Genomic DNA, 21,401 nt, shown 5'->3' with positions numbered 1-21,401 from the left:
GATAGTAGATTTGGCCTTTATGTTTTCTTAGGCCATATTTTAAGCATGTGTATTCACTTTAGGCATATGTATTTCACTAGTGATTCTTCTTAGTGCTTAACTGAGGGTAGACACTTGATATTCTATGATTGTCAAATTACTGATTGATTCTTGTTCAGGTTGTATTTTCAGTATCCATTTAAGTTCACATGCTGTGTGAATGTCCCCAGTTCTTATGAGGGTGTATTATGTGGTGCAGATACACAATTCATGACTGATTTCCTTGAGATTCATTCATGACTTTTCTTTATATTCTGCTTCACTGGATAGCTTTTGCAATGCCTAGAAAGAAGAGCTGTTTGGCAAAATTCAAAATGGTTTTTATATTATCAAATGATAAAGTTTAGATACAGCATTATACCCAAGCTTGGTTCTGTTCCCCCCATCTTTTTTACCCCACAACATGGATCTTGAATTACCTCTTTATTTTTACTACCCAACTGTAATATAAGATAATTTTTCCAAGATCATGTTCCAGAGTTCCAGTCTAATCTGTTCTCTGTGGTTTCTTGAAAGTTCCCATTGGTGTAGTCTGTCACTTACTATTGGGTCAAGTGTCGATCTAAGCATTATAGTACCATTAGGGAATTTGGGAGAATTATAGGATTATAGACTATTAGAGCTTGAAGGGACCTCAGAGATTAGCTGTGTTATTTCACAGTTGGAGAAATGGAGATGAAAGGTAGTTTTTGCAAGGTTGGAGATGTACAGTCTATATACAGTAGGAGTATGCCACGAGAGCAGTTCACTGAGGAAAGTGAGGAGTAAATTTTTCATATGTTTAAGCCATTCCCTTCTAAAGGTGCTCTATTATCTCTCCCAGAGATTTCTTTACTAGTTCTCAACCTTGGATTTACTTGATTTCTTTCTCTGGCTTCCATTTATTCTTTAGTACCATTGCCTTTAGGTGCTCCTTGTAGTCCTTCAGTAAGGTGTTTTCCAGTGACATTTTAAATCTCCTTTTTTAGTTTTAAACATAGTATCTAGAGTACTCGTAGCTCCTAATGTTTTAAGTCATTTCTCAATCTACTCTTTTCCCATGCCTCAAAGGCACCTAGTGTGTTGGACATTTTTACCTTTTTAAAGGTCTTTCTGCTGTGTGGGGCCTGCTGCCCTTTTCTGTAACCTTGTTGTTGTCAAGTCAGAGCAGTCTAATGCAGTCTCTTCTTCCTCTTTCTGCTCCTCCAGCCTTTCGTTTGGATGCTTTGGGTCATGTTTTACTTAAATTTTTCCCCATAAAGAAAATAGCGGTTATTCAAGTTCTAGAACTGTGAGTGTTCTTGAGTAAAAAACAAAATGAGTCATAAGACAATCTTCCACATTCTTCCAAATTGCATTATTTCAGAAGTATCAGTACAATGAAAATCTGATCCCTAAAAACTTATGCCTAATCCTCTTTAGCCAAATGACTTTGTCACAGCAAGGGACCTCTGAGTCTTGAGGATGCAAATCTAAGAACAACAATAAAAACATTAAAAAAAATACAAATCTATCCTGAGGCAGTTCTTTAGGGATCTTTAGGCAGACCTGGCCCAGGACTGCTGGAGAAGAGAGATGCACCTCTGCCGCTCTGTGTCCTTATGTTCGTCTTGGGTGACTTGTTGCCCCTTGTTGCTCAAAAGTCCATAAAGTTTTCTCACTCCACATTGTGAAGCACTGCACAGTCGTTTAGTCCAAGGCAGTGGAACCATATATGAAAATCTAGGACAACCAGATGCCTCAAAGTTCAAGCAGCTCCAACAAATATTTCTGCTGGTAAGCCAGAAAGACCCTGCTCAGATGCTGTATGTGAAGTTTACATTGCTAGTAACGAACTCGCCACCGCTCTGTGTGACTTTACTATTGAAATTCTTGCTGGCTTACTCTTCTGCTTTCTGAATCCCCTGTTTATCCTTATGAGATTTTCTGATGCTGTCATGATCACAGGCTAATGAATAGAACTTCCCTGTATTTTCTTCTCATCAGCAAGGACTATATATAAAACTTTCTGCCAGATCCTGGGGTTCCATATGCCTTTCCCTTTGATTATTTGAAGGTTCCCACATACAGATTTGTCTCTGACACCCGAAAAGCCTAGCCTTTGTACAGATCCTGCCATCAATAACGTAATGTAGCCTGGAGAGACAGGCTGTCATATATCCCTAGAAGTCTGTAGCAACTGAAGTGGTAGGTAAACCTTGTCCTTTTCTACTTTCAGTTTTATTTAATGGGAGAAGTTAAAAAAATAACCTTTAGTTCACATTGTGTTAATGTAAAAATCTTCAGCTATTTGGGAACTGACTACGATTCTGTAAATTCTTCATCAGTACCTAATCTAACCGTGGCTTTCGAAGCTAACTGATACCTTCATCCACTTGAATTCTTCAGAATTCGGTTTTAATGTCATTTCAGGTCCTGGGGGTGGGGAGAGAGTCTATGGCAAAGATAATTCGTGAGAACAAGACAACAAGATATTTAGTTGTTTTTGAGTTTAATTGACTGACTTGCCTATTTTTCTTCCTATTCACCTGGGCAGTCGGAATCTGAAGTCAGAGTCACAATGTCAGTAGGTGTCAAAGCTGAGAGAATGCTTGAAATCACAACAGATAGGGAGTGTTTTATTGGATAGCTTAACAGTATGTGAGGCCTTGGTAGAGTTCTGTGGGAAGATGGAAGACGTGTTGTACATTTAGGTTTCTGTGACAGAAATGCTTTAAATGTGCCCAGAGTTTCTTGTTAACACAGAAGCAGATTACATTAATCCTCCATATCAGAGAAATTTGGGCTGGGACAATCTCCATCCCTTGTGTATAATTTCCAAAATGTTAAAAAGTATAATTCTCAGACAAAGAGATATTAACTCCAGGCCAATTTTTAATTAAATCATTAAGGAGGAAACCAGTAGGATGACAAAGGTGGTTCAAAGAAGGATAAGAGAAACTAATGAAAATGGAGAATGCTGGAATAAGATTGTTAAGTCATAAAACAGGTTAATGTTCTACAAAGCAATAGAAACATTGTATCATCAGTTTTCTACAAGTTAGTATATAACTTTACAGAATTTGGGCTCTGATCCGGAGTAAACAGTCAGATGATTTTTAGGTAGGATTTTTAAAAAAATTATTTTATTGTTGTTCAAGTACAGTTGTCTGCATTTACCCCCATCCCTCCCCCCACCCCACCCATCCGCCCTCTCTCCCCTGATTCCATCCCCCCTTGGTTTTGTCCATGTGTCCTTTATCGTTGTTCCTGAAAACCCTTTCCCTCATTATCCCACCTCCCCTCTGATTACTGTCAGTTTGTTCTTTATTTCCATGTCTCTGGCTATATTTTGCTTGCTTATTTGTTTTGTTGATTAGGTTCCACTTAAAGGTAAGGTCATATGGTATTTGTCTTTCACCGCCTGGCTTATTTCACTTAGCGTAATGCTCTCTAGTTCCATCCATGCTGTCGCAGAGGGTAAGAGCTTTAGGTGGGTTTGTTGACAGTGCTCTGAAGTGACATTCAAAAGACATGCAGTCATCCCTTTGCCTTCTTTTCAAGATATGGTTAGCAGCACCGAGTGGTGCCCTTTTTCTACATTCACATATCATAGTTTCACAAAATTGCTTTTATAGTATACTGTGTTTTTCACTTGCATATTTATATTTTATTACTTATATTTTCCCATGTCGTTAAATATTCTTTGAAAATATAATTTTAAGAGCTTCATAATCTATATGTATATATGTAATAATTTAATATTTTCCTTTTTGTTAGACATTTACATTGTATTCTTTTTTCTGTGATAATGCTGTGATGCATATTCTCATCCATTCATCTCTGTCTGCATCTCAGATTATTTCCTCTAGAATAGGCTTTAATATTTTTAATTAGGTAGGTGAGTTCACTCTCACAAAGCTCATATGAGGGGGAGTTGAGATTTGATAAGAAGAAGGCCTGTATTTTAGGACATTACTTCTCAAAATGTGATCCCTGGACCAGCAGCATCAGCATGGCCTAAGAACTTATTAGAAATGCAAATTTTTGGGTCCTAACCTGGAAACTCTGTAGGTGGGGCTCAGCAAGCTATATTTTATCAAGATGTCCCAGATGATTCTGATACACACAGAGGCTGGGGTATTTTAGAGATAAAATTCTGTGCTTTTTATTTTATTTTATTTTTTAAAGATTTTATTTATTTACTATTAGACAGAGGGGAAAGGAGGGAAAAAGAAAGGGAGGGAAACATCACTGTGTGGTTGCTTCTTGCATGCCCCTCTAATGGGGACCTGGCCCACAACCCAGGCATGTGCCCTGACTGGGAATCAAACCAGTGACCCTTTGGTTCACAGGCCCACACTCAATCCACTGAGCCATACCAGCCAGGTTGTGCTTTTTAATTTATAGCAACATTTCAGTTTTTCAAAAGATAGCAAATCAAACTTCCAAATAAATATTCAGAAACTGAGTGAGTCCAGTAGAAAGCATTTAGGTGGTGTTCATTTTGTCTCTGTGGTAAAGAATCCTGTTACAAATACCCCTGTACATAACACTCATCCTTTTAGTTCTGTCTTCATTCATTCATTCATTCAACAAATACTTTCTGTGTGCCTACTTGGTGCCAGGTACTGTCATGAGTCCTGGAGATAGAGTAGAGAACATATCAAAGTTTATGACCTCTTGAAACACATATTTTGGTTAGAAGGAGAGTGTAAAAAAGGAAATACATGAATAATATAAATTTAGGCAAGGATAAGCACATTGTAGTCAATTAAAGCAGGCAAAGGAAAGAGTAGTGGGGATGGGAAGGGGGAGCTGTTTTTACAGGGTCATCTGGAAAGGCCATTCTGAGAAGATATTTGAGGCGAGACCTGGATTATGTAAAGGTGTGAACCATGTCAAATCCTGGGGAGAAAACATTAAGGAAGAAGCAGTAGCAAGGGTGAATACCCCAAGCAGAAATGAATTTGTGAGGCTAGAGATGGCAAGAAAGTTCCCTGAGGCTGGAGCAGAATGAACAGATGAGCCTGAGCTAGGGAGGAGATAAGGCTGGAAGAAGTCAACAGCCAGATGGGTTAGGACTTTGAGGACTGAGGTAAGAAGTTTGGGTCATATTCTGAGGTGAAGGGAAGTGCTTTGAATAAGTGCCTTGCCTAAGATTCTTAGAAGAAGAATTGCTGTCTTCTAAAGATATGACTTTTAAGTGAAAGGATATGTCCTTAGTAGGACTAATTATTTAACAATATAATTAAATTAAAGGAAATATGTTTTTATTTAATATAGATAGTTATATATAACATATATTTATATAGACAGATATAGCTATTTCTGTGTCTATATTTAATTTATAGACAATAAATTAAAATTAATTTTGCGTTAACATATTTTGTTTTATAGTACTTACGATACAACCACATATCTGTTCTTATTCTGATTTTCAGAATCAAGAAAATCTCAAATCTGGAGAATCTAAAAAATTTAGATGTCTTGGACCTTCATGGAAATCAGGTATTATAAAGATCTTTTATTTCTTTCTTCTTTGAACAAAAGTCCAGAAATTTTGACATTGCAAAAGTTTTAAGACTTATGTTGAATTTTTTAAAAGTTACTTTACCCTTTAACTGAAATATTAAGCCTATTTATATAAGATTTGGTGACTTCTCACAGTAAATGATACATAAAGCATTCAAAGTTCTTATAATTATGATAATTTTGTTCCTTATTTTGTTTTTTATTAACTTATTTTTAAAATACACATTATCCAATCCCCACTCAAGAACTAGAACATGACTACTGATTTTCTTCTACTTAGGTGTTCCTCCTTTATTTTGAAATAACCTCTAGTTTGGATTTCACATTTATCATTCCTTTATGAGTTATTTTCAGTTGGTTTTATTACATATATGTATGCCTGAATAATATATCATTTAGTAGCATTGTCTTTAATTTAAAAAAAGGTATCCATGTTGTCATCTAGTTTTTGCTTTTCAGATACAATGTTATATTACTGGAATTCACCTTATTTTTTGAAGATGTAATTTATTTATTTATTTTAGAAGGAAGGGATGGGAGGGAGAAAAAGAGGGAGAGAAACATCAATGTGTGGTTGCCTCTTGTGCACCCCACACTGGGGTCCTGGCCTGCAATCCAGGCATGTGCCCTGACTGGGAATCAAACCAGCGACCCTTTGTTTTACAGGTCAGCACTCAATCTACTGAGCCACACCAGCCAGGGCTGGAATTCATCTCTTTGATTGAGTAGCTATAATTCATTCGTTTTCACTGTTGTATGTTCTATGATGTGGTTAAACAAAACTTGTTTATCCAGTTTATTATTAATAGACCTTTGGGTCATTTTTTTTTTCTGCTTTGTTTCCTATTGGGAATAGTACTTTTAAGAATGTTCAAGTACATGCTTCTTCCATATACCATATGTGCTCTACAGTATAGCTCTAGAAGTGAAATTGATGGGTTAGATTATTTAAATATCTAACTTTAAAAGATAATGCCAAACTGATTTCCAAAGTGGTTGTGCCAGGTTATACTCCCAGTAGTACTACATAAAGATCCTGTTACTTCACATCCTTTTCAACATTTGGAATTGTCAGGCTTCTTAATTTTTGCCCATTAAATTTTTATAGTGTCTCCTTGTGGTTTCAATGTACATTTTCCTGGAAACTGTGTGATATGGGCTCATTATTCTTCTATTCAGTCAGTCAGTCTGTGTAATTTCTACCCCCATGTCTGTGTAATTTCTCTATCTGGTTGCTTTGTTCCCCTCCTAGTATCTCCCAGAGCATCTGGGCTTTGTGTGAAGCATTTGCTCTTCCATTTAAATTTTAATCTTTGAAATGTGAGTATTTACTTAGGAATAGGTACCTGAGCAGAAGGTAAAGCCTTTCTTGAGCTGGTAAGCATACGTTCTGGGATGATCCAGGAGAACCTGCCTGTTCATGAACAAGATCTGCCACTGCCATTTGTAGTCAAGCAAGCGCAACCCTCAGTATGATCTCTCTAGGCTTTCTGACAGCTGTTAGTCCCAATCATTCTGGTAAAAAGCTAATGTAATTTTTAAAAATCCTTCATAGATGTAGACTCTTCCCATCTACCAGGTTCTGATCTTGTACAGCCACATCGGGGTGTCTGTCTGAGTGTGCACCGTACAGCACGGTGCTGGTACCCTGCTCTGCAGGCTGGTTAGTGTTCCTCTGGTAGAGGGGAAGTTACCCAGTTAGATGGTGGGGAAGGGGCAGAGGAATTAAAGAGTTTTGTGAGTAGAAGAAAATAATATGTAAAAGAACTGAGACTAAAAGCAAAATGGTATTTTTTTTTACTGTTTGAGATTATAGCAGGTGTTGAGGAACAAGGTAAGGTAAGAGAGGTAGGTAGAGGCCAGAGCTCTTTCATCTTGTGCCCAGGGGTCCCCATCGCCTGGGTTATGGACCCTTACCAGTTCAGTCTGGGCTGCGCAGCAGGAGGTGAACGGTGTGCCAGCAAAAGAAGCTTCATTCATATTTGCAGCCACTCCCCATGCCCACCTCCTGTCAGATCAGGCGGCATTAGATTCTCATAGGAGCATAAACTCAGCTGTGAACTGCGCATGCGAGGGAGCTAGGCTACATGCTCCTTAAGAGAATCGAATGCCTGATTGTCTGAGGTGGAGCTGAGGCGGTGATGCTAGCACTGGGGAGCGGCTGCAAATACAGACTATCATTAGCAGAGACGTTTGACTTCACAGAGACCATAATAAATCAGATGCTTGCAGACTCACATCAAAGCCCTATCGGTGAGTGGCAAGTGACAATTAGGCTACATCTGGTGACAGACTATAAAGCTGTCCTCCCCACCACCCCCATGTGTGGAAAAATTGTCTTCCATGAAACCAGTCTTTGGTGCCAGAAAAGTTGGGGACCACTGTTGTAGCCCACTATTTTAAAAACTATCCATGGCTATAAGGGAAACATTTTATTGTAGCAATGTTTTGTTAAGTTTATTTAAAAAATGTATATATGAGAAATAAATATGTGGTTTTAACAATTCATGGGCATTGCCCAAGACCTGTAAGAGCACCTGATAAATGAGTAATGTGTCATTTCACCTGTACATTATGTCTAGGAGTTACTTACCAGCCATTATGTGGGTGAAAAGTTCTCTGTTCCTTGTTAGATGACTTGTGTTATGTTTCTTACAATTTCAGCATATGTTTAGGATAGTCTGTGTATTAATATTAAACATCCAAAACACACAAATTATTTCTCAAGGATCTATAATAAGAAGAAGGAAGTTTTAAATGAAAATCTGTGTTTTGTTTCAAAATATCTAAATCCAGTAAATAAAAATTTGGAGTATTTTGAAGCACAAAACAGTCTTGGTGACCTTAGGTTTTTAAAAAGTCGGAAGATAAACTATTCAAGATGAAACAATGTCCAGCTCTATAAAAAATAGCATCAGGTAGTTAAACTAAAAGAAAATGACATGTATAATTTTTGTCTTTTGAAAATAATTCTGTTGGAAATAAAAATGATACCCAGTGTACTTGTGGAAATGTATTTGATTTATGGATGTGAAAATGATCTGAGGAGAACTAGACTGGGGAACGGAACAAGATGGAAGGAGCTGAAACTGGAGACAGAACAGTTGACAGTCTTATCTAGTAATCTGGTGAGAAGTGATAATGGCTTGATCTAAAGTAGTAGCAATAGGGACAAGATAAGGGGGCAGACTGATAAATATTTAAAAGGTAGAAACATCAAGAGTTAGCAGTGATTATATGTGAGAAGTGAAGAATGCAAAGGGATTGAGAGTTTGACTCTCAATTTCTGACCTAGATTTTGTCTGTTCTACTAGAATTTGTTCTCTTGGTAGATGTCTTCTTCAACAGGGACGCAGATGTGCTTCAGGAAGAATCCCTTCTTTCAGTGACATCTTTTCCTTCAGGGAGAGCTTGCCCTTTCCGTGCTTGCTTGCCTGGAAGCATTTTACCCTTTTGGTATTGCTGAGTTAGGAAGGTGGTTTTTATACAGACAGAGCAGTCTGGGTTACTCTTATTCAAAACAAAGACTGGAGTGTTGAGCTCTTGGAAGGGCAGATAAAATGCTTCCCAGCTAAGGTCAAGTTAAAGGAGTTTATCATTACCAAGGCCTTATTTAAAATGTTAAAGGGACTTACCTAAGAAAAAGAAGATCAAAACTATGAACAATAAAATGACAAACTCATAACTATTGATGACTGAACCTAAAAAACAAAAACAAACTAAGCAAACAAGTAGAACAGAACAGAATCACATAAATGGAGATCACAGGGAGGGTTATCAGTGGGGAGGAGAAAGGGAGAGAATAGGGGGAAAGGTACAGGGAATAAGAAATATAATTGGTAGGTACAAAATAGACAGGGGGTAGTTAAGAATACTATGGGAAATGGAGAAGCCAAAGAACTTATATGGACATGAACTAGGGAGGGGGAATGCTGGAGGGAGTGGGGGTACCAGGCAGAGAGGAATACTCGGGGAAAAAAGGAATGGGACTACTGTAATAGCATAGTCAATAAAATATGGTTAAAAAAAAGAAGCTCTATAGTCTGTCTTGGGACTCTCTCTCTGATCAGTGTGACCCATAATTGGGCATTTTTGCATTCCTATCTTCTCTTCCTGCTGTGGAGTTTATTAACTAATGAAGAACTATGCTCTCACCGTATAAACACTCTTTGCCTGAAGTTTCAGTTATTGACTCTATGCTTATGACTTTGTGCACGACTGTAATGAGTAACAGACTGAAAGGAGCACCCTAGGATTATTAGCAGAAGGGGGAAGGCACCCTATGCAGGTCACACAACAGCTACACCCCTTCATTCTCTGTATGTATATCTCTCTTGAACTCAGAATAGTTTTAGTTTATATATTTAAATATTGCTTTCTCAATTATGTTTGTTACATCTATGTTGTCTGTCTTCCATATCTTCATCTTATCTTTTATTCTTCCTATCTGTATTTTTTTTCTTAGCATCTTAGGATAATATCTCAAGCTTATGCTGACATTAACTGGTTTTCTACAGTGTCTATTTTGCTTTTTGCTGATTTTATTCATTCCTAATTCTGTTAACGTATTTATTTTTGAAATATTTTTATCTAAGTTTTATTATTTGGTTTTGGTTCTGTCATCTGCAAATACTGTAATAACTTTGTTTCTTCTTTTATAATTTTGTCTATTTTCATTTTACGTTAGCTATACCAACAATCTTAGACAAATTTTAAAGCATGATTGAATGTTACCTTTAATTATTGAATTTAACATAAGCATATATGGCTTTCTCCTCAAACCTATATGGAATCTAGATTATATTCTTGAATGTAAGAAATAACAACATAGAAATTGCATTATAAATTGAAAAAGTTTTTTAGCTAACATCTGCTTTGAAGTAATAAATAAATATTTTAATAATACTGTGATGGCAGTACAGATGAGAAAATTAATCTCTAGTGATTGTGAAATTTGTTTTTTAATGTTCTGAAGGAAAGTGTTATGTATAGGACTCATTCTTTTTGAACTATGTTACATTGAAAAATTGATAAAGGCCCCACAAGAACCCCTGCTTATTTCTGTGTCATGCCCAGCCTCAACCCATTGTACTGTGCTTGCGATGGATTCTACTATAGAGTGGCTTCAAATCATGTTGTGCTCTCACCACCTCATGGGTGTAGTTTTTATTTACCTGCACCTTACTGGGTAGCTCGAATGCCTCTGTGGCAGTTCTGTGCTTATGTGCACGTGCATACTCTGTGATTCTGACCCTCTTGTTCTAATCTAAACAGTTAGTGTCCGCTGATTTCATCCTGGCTCAACATTGTTTCCCCTCCTAAGCACATCCACTAATAAAGAATATCTGCCTTCACCCTCCACTGGGGATCCTACTTAGTTGAATCCTTTCCAGACTCTTGACTGCTCTCAGGATGCTTCAGTATCAATGAAATTAGCAAGGGAACTTGGTATCATTTTTTTTCTGCTTTTTCTTTCAGAGGATGGTCTTTCTGGGTCAAAACATTGTGAGCTAATGCCTTGGGCTCACAGTAAGTTTCTATTTGGCGGGTAGTACGTATACTTCTTGTCACCTTTGTGGGACCAGGAACAGTGTTAGGCACTTAGAGATGCCCCAAATGATGGACTTATTATTTGATAAAATTGACTTCAAATATTTTCTGTGTTCCTTTAGTTTTCTCAAGTTAAATGACTTTATATTATCTACAACAGAAGAAATTAGAAATAGATTTTTATTTTTTTAACTGAAGCCAGCTTTATTTTTTTAATTAAATTTATTGGGATGAGATTGGATAATAAGATTATGTAGGCTTCAGGTCTACATTTCTATGAAACATGATCTGTATATTTCACTGTGTGCCCACCACCTAAAGTCACATCATCTTCTGTCACCCTATATTTGGCTCCCTTTACCCTTTAGTAGCAAACCCCCACCTCTCTTCTCTCTGGTAACCACCCTACTGTTGTCTGTGTCTGTGAGTTTCTGTTTTATATGCCACATATGAGTGAAATCATGTGGTTCTTAGCTTTTCCTGACTAATTTTCCTTAACATAATATTCTCAAGGTCCATTTATATTGTTGCAAATGGCAGTACTTCATCTTTTCTTATGGCTGAGTAGTACTCCATAGTATGTATGTATCCCATCTTCTTTATCCGATCATCTATCACAGGAGCCTTTGGTTGTCTCCATGTCTCGGCTGCCTTGTATAATGCTGCAGCGGACGTGGGAGTACATATATCTTTGCAAGTAAATGTTTTCAGTTTTGGGGGTAGATACCCAGAAGAAAGATTGTTGGGTCGTATGGTAACTCTATTCTTAATTTTTGAGGAAACTCCATACTGTTTTCCATAGTGGCTGTACCAGTTTACACATTCCCACTAGCAGTGAAGGAGGGTTCCCTTTCCTCCACAACACCTTCAACAGTTGTTATTACTTGTCTTGTTGATAATGGCCATTCTAACAGGTATGAGGTGGTATTTCATTGTATTTTTGACTTTCATTTCCCTCCTAGCTAGCAAAGTTGAGCATCTTTGCCTACATCTGTTGGTTGGTTGTGTATCTTCTTGGGGAGGTGTCCATGTTCTCTATCCATTTTTTAATTGGGTTGTTTGTTTGGTGTTAAGATTTTTAAAAATGTATTTTGGATATTAACCCCTTGTCAGAGCCATTGTTTGCAAGTATCTTCTCTCATTGGTTTGGTTGCCTTTTTGTCTTGGCAGTTTCTTTTGTTGTGCAGAAGCTTTTACTTTGATATAGTCCCATTCATTTATTCTTGCCTTTACTTCCCTTGTCTTTAGGGTCAAATTCATAAAATGTTTTCTACGACCGTGGTCCATAAGTTTAGTATGTATGTTTTCTTCTATACATTTTATTATTTCAGATCTTATATTTAGTTCTTTGATTTATTTTAAATTAATTTTTGTACATGGGGACAAATTGTAGTCTAGTTTTATTCTTTTGCATGTAGCCTTCTAATTTTCCTAGCACTATTTATTGAAGAGGCTTTCTTTTCTTCATTGTATGTTTTTGGCTCCATTGTTAAAAATTATTTGCCCATATATATGTGGGTTTATTTCTAGGCTCTCAATTTTGTTTCTTTTGTCTGTGGCCTGTTTTTCTGCCAGTAACATGCTGTTTTGATTATCATTGTTCTGTAGCATATTTGAAGTCAGGTAGTGTGATACCATCAGCTTTGTTCTTTTTTCTGAGGATCGCTTTGGCTATTTGGGGTCTTTTGTGGTTCCATATAAGTCTTGTGATTTTTTTTCTATTTCTTTTTAAAATGCCATTGGGATTTTGATGGAATTTGCATTAAATCTGTATATTGCTTTGGGCTATATGGACATTTTAACTGTGTTGATCCTTCCAAGCCATGAATGTGGAATATGTTCCCATTTCACTGTGCCTTTTTCAATCTCTTTTAGTAATGCTTTGTAGTTTCCTGTATACAGATCCTTCACATCCTTTGTTAAGTTTATTCCTAGGTATTTTATTTTTGTTGCAATTGCAGAAGGAATTTTTTTAATTTCTTTTTCTGAAGTCTCATTGTTAGTATACAGGAATGCAGTGGATTTTTGTACACTGATTTTGTACAAATCCTGCAACTTTACCATATTTGTTTACTTTTTTTAGTTTTTTGGTGCAGTCTTTAGGGTGTGCTATATAAAGTATCAAGTCAACTGTAAAAAGTGACACTTTTACTTCTTCATTCTCAATTTGGATGCCTTTTATTTCTTTCTCTTGCCTGACTGCTCTGGCTAGGATTTCCAGAACTATGTGGAGTAAGAGTGGAAAGAGTGGACAGATTTGTCTTATTCCTGATTTTAGAGGAAAAGCTTCCGGTTTTTGACCATATTGGCTGAGGTTTAGTAATATATGATCTTTATTATGTTAAGATACTTTTCTTTCTGTAACTATTTTTATTGAGTGTTTTAATCATAAGTGGATGTTGTATCTTATCAGATGCTTTTTCTGCATCTGTTGATAAGATCATATGATTTTTATCTTTTGTTAATGTGTGATTACGTTTATTGATTTGCATATGTTGAACCATCCTTATGCCCCTGGAATGAACCCCACTTGATTGTGATGTATTATTTTTTAATGTATTGTTGTATTTCATTTGCTAGCATTTAGCTAGGATTTTTGCATCAGTATTCATCAGAGATACTGGTTTGTAGTTTTCTTTTTTACCTTCATCATTGCCAGGTTTGGTATCAGGGTTATGTTTGTCACATAAAAAGCATTAGGACACGTTACCTCTTCTTCAGTTTTTTGGAAGAGTTTGAGAAGGATAGGTATCAAACATTCATTCAGTGTTTGGTGGAATTTACTAGTGAAGCCATCTGTTCCTGGACTTTTATTTTTGAGGAAGGTTTTTGATGGTTGTTTCAATTTCCTTACTGTTTATCAGTCTATTTAGATTTTCCATTTCTTCATAATTCAGTTTAGGAAGGTTATATATTTCTAGAGACTCTTCCATTTCTTCTAGGTTATTGAATTTCATGGCATATAATCCTTCATAGTACTCCAGTAGTATCCTTTGTACATCTGTGATGTCTGTGGCAACTTAACCTCTTTCATTTCTGATTTTATGTTAGGCTTTTCTCATTTTTCCTTAGTCAGTCTAGTCAGGGGCTTGTCAATTTTATTAATCTTTTCAAAGAGCCAGCTCTTTGTTGTATTAAATTTTTGTATAGTCTTTTTGTTCTCTTTTCATTCAGTTCTCTAAGTTTTATTTTTCCTTTACTCTGCTGACTTTGGGTTGCTTTTGTTCTTCATATTCTAGTTCTTTAAGATGTAATGTTAGATTGTTTAGTTGAAATTTCTCTTGTTTCCTGAGCTAGGTCTGTGATGGTATAAACTTCTCTCTTATTACTGCTTTCACTGAATCCCAGAAGTTTTGATACGTCATATTGTCGTTCTCATTTGTCTCTGTATATCTTTGATCTCAACTTTTATTTCTCCTTTGATCCAGTCATTTTTTAGTAGTATGTTGTTTAATCACCACATATTGGTGTTTTTTTAATTTCCTTTTTGTATTTGACTTCTAATTTTAAAGCATTGTTGTCAGAGAATATTCTTGGTATGATTTCAGTCTTGAATTTGTTGAGGCTAGTTTTGTGACTACACATATGGTCTATCCTTGCAAATATTCCATGTGCACTGGAGAAGAAATTATAATCTAATGTTCTGGGAAGAAGGGCTCTGTAAATGTCAGCTGTGTCCATGTGGTCTAATGTGTCATCTGAGGCCAATACTTCTTTATTGATTTTCTGTTTGGATGGTCTGTCTAGAGCTGTCAATGGAGTATTTATTTCCCCTACTCTGTGTTTTTGTCAGTTTCTCCTTTTAGTTCTGTTAGTAGTTGCTTTATATATTTTGGTGCTCCCTGATTGGGTGCATATATATTGAGAAGTGTCAGGTCTTCTTGATGTAGTGTCTCCTTTATCCTTATAAAATGTCCATCTTTTTCTCTTGTTACCTGTGTTATCTTGAAATTTATTCTGTCAAATATAAGCATGGCTTTACCTGCTTTTCTGCAGATACTATTTACTTGGAGAATCATTTCTCACCCTTTCACTTTTAGTCTATCTTTGTCTTTGTGGTTTAAATGTGTCTCCTGAAAGCAGAATATGGTTTGTGTTTTTTTTTTTAAACCCAGTCTGCTACTCTGTGCTTCTTTAGAGGTGAGTTTGGTCCATTTACATTTAAGGCAATTATTGATGTATGAGGATTTCCTGTAGCCATTTTATCCTTTGTTTTCTGGTAGTCTGTGCCTCCATTGGTTCTTTATCTCTGTGTTTCTGTCTGTTGCTTTTATTTGTTGGAACTTCCTCTGTTTCATTTTTTTGAAGTTACATGTCTCAGTTTTTAGTTTTTTGTATGTGGTTACTATTACGTTTATAAAAAAGAAAGTTTTATATGGGTATATACAGTATTCCTTTTTCTTTTGAATGCATCTGATCCCCATCCTCCTCTGCAAATTCAGACCTTTTCTCTCCTCTTCTTTTATATTTTATTGTCACAAATTATCCCCGTTATGCTGTAAGTTTGTTGGTGATCTTACTTATAGTTTTGTGACCTTTTGTTCTTTGTTTCAAGTAGAATAACCCCCTTGAGTATTTTCTGCAATGGAAATTTTCTGGTGATGAATGCCCTCAGTTTCTGTATGTCCAGGAAAGTCTTTATTTCTCCTTCATATTTAAAGGATAACTTTGCCGGATATGTTATTCTTGGCTGGTAATTTCTCTCTCCCAACTTACAGAATTCTCTGCTGAGAGGTCCAATAATAATCTAGTATACTCCCTTTCCTTTATAGGTTACTTTCTTCTTTTCCCTGGCTGCCTTGAGAATTCTTTCTTTGTCATTAATTTTTGGCCATTCTAATATAGTGTGCCTTGGAGAAGGTTGCTTTGGATTGAGGTAATTAGGTGTTCTTTTTGCTTCTTGGATTCAAGGATCTAGCTATTTCCATATGTTTGGGAAGTTCTCATCAACTATTTGTTTAAACAAGCTGTTTCCTTCTCCCTTTCTTCTTCTTCTGGTATGCCTGTTATCCTTACATTGCGCTTTGTGATGGAGTCAGATAGTTCTTGTAGAGTTCTTTAATTTTTTGGTGCTCAAGTGTTTCTCTTTTTCCCTCTGTGTCATTTCTAGATTTCTTTCTTCTACCTGGTCAGCTGTATTTCCTGTGCTCACTAGTTCATTCTTGATCTCTTTTATTGAGTTCTTCACCTCTAGAATTTCTATTTGGTTCTTTATTAAAGTTTCAGTTTTTTTGTAAAGTATTCTTTTTACTCATTGATTTGGTTCCAGAGTTCATTAAACTGCCTCTGTGTTTTCTTGCATCTCAGGTTGAGGTTTTCAGAACTGCAGTCTTGAATCCTTTGTCATTTAAATCACATATTTCTATGTCTTTAAGTTTATTTTCTGGAAAATTTTCCTTTTCTTTCTGAGCTGCCTTATTACCTTGGGTTAAGTCATGGTATTTGATGGATTCTTTTTCTGTCTAGGCATCTATGTGGGAGTGGAACTTCTTTTCCAGTAGGTAGCACTGAATCAGAAGGTTTTGCTTGTTTGTTTTTTTAGCTCTCTTGCACTTCTCTGGCATTTCAGATCTCTGCAGTTTGGTAGAAAGTGGCTTGTCTTCCTTGGGAAGATGGAAGCCTCCCCTGTGAAGTGGTCATCTAGTCCCAGGGGACCAACCCAGGAGGGGAACCTGGTAGGTGATAGGGCTTCAAATCCGTGACATCCCAGTGCTGTCCCCTGCAGCCATACACTGTCAGCAATGCAGCTTTGATGTGTGGTGGTAGGGTGAGCTGGGGGAACCTGGATGCCTCCTTTGTTGCTTTGTCCTTCCATCAAGGATGACCTAGACCTCTGTGGCACACCCAGGTGCCTCCACTAGATCCTGGGATTAGTCGCCAAGTTTTCCTGTGGCTCAGGGAAAGTGTTTCTGTAGCACTGTTCTCAGGTTTGCAGATAATGTATTGTACTCTGCAACTGGACATGAGGAAGGTGAGCTCTGTGAGGTTAAAGGAAGTTGGCTGGATTTTGTGGCCAACCATGGCTGCATCTCTGTGCTTTGTTACTGCAGGTCACTGGAGTAACATACTGCCCATTTCATACTGCCCATTTCTTCAGGAATGCTCTCTAAATCTCTGTTTTCCTTCCAGCTGAAGTAAATGCCACCCACAACCCTATTCCTCTTCTCTCCAGGCTGAGCCCCCCAGTGAGCTCTGGGATGCAGGGTTGTGTCTATGGCTCCTTCGAGCTGTTTTCTTTCTTATCTCCCCAGTTCGGTTCACTCCCACTTGCCCACCTTTAGATGTTTCAATGCATGGATCTCTTAGACTTGTTTGTACTTTGAGCAGGGAATCCTTTGTTGAATTATAGCTGTTTGGACTGTTGGTACTTAAAGGGGAGAGACCAAGGGGATCTCTAACACCACCATTCCTTTGACATTACTGAGTTGAGAAATAGGTTTTTAAATGTCTTCATATAAACTTGTCCCTTAGTCCAATGTCTACATATTTTATTTTTGGGTTATTGTAACATACATGTCTGAGATTTGTGCCTGCTAATCATCCCTTCCTCATTTTTAACAGATTACCAAAATCGAAAATGTCAATCATTTGTGTGATTTGAGAGTTTTAAACCTTGCCAGGAACCTTTTAAGTCACGTTGATAACCTCAATGGGCTGAATTCACTAACTGAACTTAACCTGCGACACAATCAAATCACTTCTGTGGTGAGTATTGAAATGGAATCGATGTGTGTTTCCTGGCTTTTCTTTTAAGGAAATGAAATAAATGTTATAGCATTGCTTTATGCAAAGTAAGCAGCTAGGGTAATTCTGATTTTTTTCCTGAATTTAAATTGTGGATATAATCATTAAGTTTTATAATTTTTGATATGTGAAGTATTAGAGTGTTTTCCATTTAAAAAGGTAAATATAAAATTAAAAACAGAATAGACATATTATCAGTAAATGAATTAGCTTGTGTAAATGTATACTAAATCATTTCCTGTTTTGTCCTGAGTATAGAATTAATAAGAAGAAGGTTATTAATGATCAAAAGTTGTTGAATTATTGTGCCAAGGAGGAAAAACTTAGGAGATTTAGGACTATGCAGATATTCATAAATATCATATCCTTTGCAATTTTTAAAGAGGCAGCTTGGTGTAGTAGAAAGAATGTTGCCTAGGATATCAGAGGCCTAGTTCTAGTCTCAGCTTCATCTCTCATTACCTGTATGACCTTGGGTAAATCACTTTAACTCTGTAAGCCTCAGAGTACTTTTCTCTAAAATACAAATGTTGGGCTAGATTATTTCTGGGGTCCTTTTTGGCTCGCTGACTCTGAAAAAAGACCTAAAGATGGAAGAGAACTGGCTTGTGAGCAGGAGGAAAAGGTTAGCACTGTTGGGACAAAAACTACAGAAAGGTGAGCTTGGAACTCTGAAGATAAACTTTGTCAGATTTATAGTTTTATTCAGGTTCAGCAACTAAATAACAGCTCACACTCAGGTATTTTGTATTGGGCATATATGGGAACAGCCCTAGAAATATGGCTTTCAGCTGTATGATGTGGTGCAGGCCAAGCAGAGCTCTAATGATTAATAAAAATATTATTTGTCCTTTTAACAAGTTTCCTTTGTTTACATGCAATAGAAAAACTATGTTAGGTTCTCTGTGGATACCATTTAAGCTCTTTCAAAGGTACAATCTAACTTAACTTTTTCAAGACATTGAGTTTCTTCATAAATAATTAAGCATACCATAAATGGTACACTTGAAAAAGCTGGGGACAGATGATGTCTTATATCTAGGCTTCATTGTACAGACTGATTTCATTTTAAAGTTTTTACAGAAGATCTGAGCCACATAATGCTCATATCCCTTGAAATAATTTCAGGGGGCATTCTCCAGAACATGGATTCTGTCCTCCCCAGATTGTATTTAAATACCGGGAATGGCTGATCTTCCAAGACAGGCAGATTGAGTTTGTCTGTTACATTGCTGAGTCTCTAGGAACTGCTCAGGCTGGACTTAATCTGTCCTCAAGATATTGGCTATGTATGGGAAGAGTCCAAAAAGTTTTGGTATGGTAGGTTACAGAAACCTATTGGCCCTAGCATTTTCCAGCCTGTATTTTGTCTTTCTCTTGGAAAGTGCATTATGCATATCCAGGAAATTGCTTACTAAGTTTCTTACTGAATGTCATGTCTAATCATTACTGTTACAGCTTAGGCAGCAGTGAATATCTTAGTGAAAGTGAAATTATGGTAATTTCTAAAAGTTGAAAACACTATGTGTATGGCATCATTGTCATCATAATGAGTATTATACATATTAATTTATAGGAAATTGTGAGTATACATGTAAGGATAAATGAACCTTATCCAACTTTTATTTTTTCTTTTTCAAAGCATTATTTTTCTAACCTAAAAAAACCAAGAGACCTTTAAATCTTAGGATTTCTTTCTTTCTTTTTCATTATCTCTTCTTTTCTCCAGGGTTGGTTATCACACCTAATTATTTTTGCTTTTTAATTTTCTTTCACGGTTTTTATTTTTCTCAGTGGCTGGTAATTCTTAAATGAAGATCATGTTAAGTAGTGGCTTGGTCTTTTTTGCAGCTGAATAGGTCTTTTTAACATAACATCTCTCCCTAGAATGATCACTAGATTTGTGAGTTGTTGAATCTCACACACTGGCAGACTTTTCTTTTGAGTGAGTAGAAGAGAAAAGGCAATCTTACTCTGGAATTGCCAAAATTAGAAAGACTCTTGCTGTTGGTAGAAGGACTTTGGTATCTTTTGTGCCAGGAGAACTGCCATTCCTTTTTCCCTCTGCTCCCACTGTAACAGTTATTAACCATCTCCGCAGACAAAACACCCACACACTCCATCCTTCCCGGACAGATTCTCTGTTTCATTTAGACACAGCTCCTGAGTCTCCAGCTGAGGGTTTCCTCAGCCAGTTGCTCTGTATGTGGCTGTGTGTGTATCGCAGGGGTAGGGGTGGCCTGGGGGTGGAATGGGTGTCTTGATATTCCAGGAATAGCTGTTGAGTAGACAGACCTTTAATTACACATCCACTTGACTAGTCACAATCAACCACAGGTCACGCCTGCACTTTACTGCCTCCAAGCATGGAGTAGAATGGCATTGTGCCCCAAAGGATTGCTATCTTTGCAATGCATTATCTCTCTTTCGAGTTCTGAGCTGCAGTTTTCTCTGTTCAGGGTTATCTCTGAATTCATCCTGTCCGCTTTTTGGCTCCCTGAAATTTATCAAATGTTGCTCTTTTATTATAACTCTTGTTTTGATCAGTTCCATGGATTTACTCATTTTGTGGTTATTTTGTTTTGTTTTGTGTTTGCTTCACCCATTGAATCTTGGGAAGGACATGAAACAAATATACTACCTTTTTCACCATCTGATAAGAAACATTCTCATTTTTTGATGTAGAAAAGTTATTCTTTGTTTGTTTATTGTAGTTAAATTCATTGATCTTCTTGGAAATTTTATGAAATTTAAAACACATGTCTTTTTAGTTTATTTGGTGTCTTTCCCTTATAAAAAGATCATAAAACATTTCACACATTCCCAAAAGAATCCACAAATCCACCAATCGACTTAATAAATAAAAGTGTTTCACTATAATTGAGGCCTTCTCTGTAACCCTCCCCTAACACATTCCCTCCCTCCTTTGCAGAAGTACCACAGTTCTGAATTTGGTATGTATTCCCAGGCATGTCTGTTTTTTCCCCATATATGTTTGCATCCCTAAACAATATGAAGTAATTGTTTTGCATGCTTTTAAATGTTCTCTTAATGGTATCATCATACTGTATATATCTTCTTTTTAACATTTAATCTCCTTATATCCTCTTCAGCCCCTTAATCACTACACTGTTGCCCAAGTCCATGAGTCTTTTTCCTTTTTGCCCAATCCCTCCACCCCTTCACTTCCCCTCAAATAGCTGTCATCCTGTTCTCTATATAGGAGTCTGTCCCTATTTTGCTTGTTAGTTCAGTTTGTTCATTAGATTCTATGTGTAGGTGCAGTTGTATGGTATCTGTCTTTCTCTGACCGGCTTATTTCACCTAGCATAATGTTATCCAGGTCCATCCATGCTGTCACAAAGGGTAAAATTTTCCTGTTTTGTACAGTCAAGTAGTGTTTTTTTGTGTAATGTCCCATAATTGTTTTACCCACCCATCTGCTTGGGCTGTGTCCATATCTTGGCAATTTTAAGTAACACTAATGAACATAGGGGTGCTTATTTTCTTTCAAATTAGTGTTTTGGGTTCCTTCATATGTGTTCCTAGAAGTGGAATCACTGGATCAAAAGACT

At 36.8% G+C, this 21,401-nt stretch overlaps 1 protein-coding gene across 11 annotated transcripts in view; it reads left to right on the top strand.

Moving 5' to 3' along the window:
- The window catches only part of LRRC49 (leucine rich repeat containing 49), a 165,318-nt gene that overhangs the window by 14,340 nt on the left and 129,577 nt on the right, over positions 1 to 21,401 (top strand). For 8 of the 11 annotated variants that reach the window (XR_004903811.1, XM_036028582.1, XM_036028578.1 and 5 more), the window contains 2 exons: positions 5,442 to 5,508; positions 17,644 to 17,787. Coding sequence is in view for 9 of the 11 variants with exons in the window: in XM_036028582.1 (XP_035884475.1) it covers positions 5,442 to 5,508; positions 17,644 to 17,787 (211 nt within the window). In the remaining 2 variants the exon portion in view is untranslated. The remainder of the gene's footprint in view (positions 1 to 5,441; positions 5,509 to 17,643; positions 17,788 to 21,401) is intronic. The other 3 variants (XM_036028559.1, XM_036028557.1, XM_036028586.1) reach the window with 1 other exon arrangement.

The sequence above is a fragment of the Phyllostomus discolor genome, chromosome 1 (genome assembly GCF_004126475.2).
Source record: "Phyllostomus discolor isolate MPI-MPIP mPhyDis1 chromosome 1, mPhyDis1.pri.v3, whole genome shotgun sequence".
NCBI classification, from domain to species: Eukaryota; Metazoa; Chordata; class Mammalia; order Chiroptera; family Phyllostomidae; genus Phyllostomus; species Phyllostomus discolor.
This window is presented reverse-complemented; position numbering and strand designations above follow the sequence as displayed.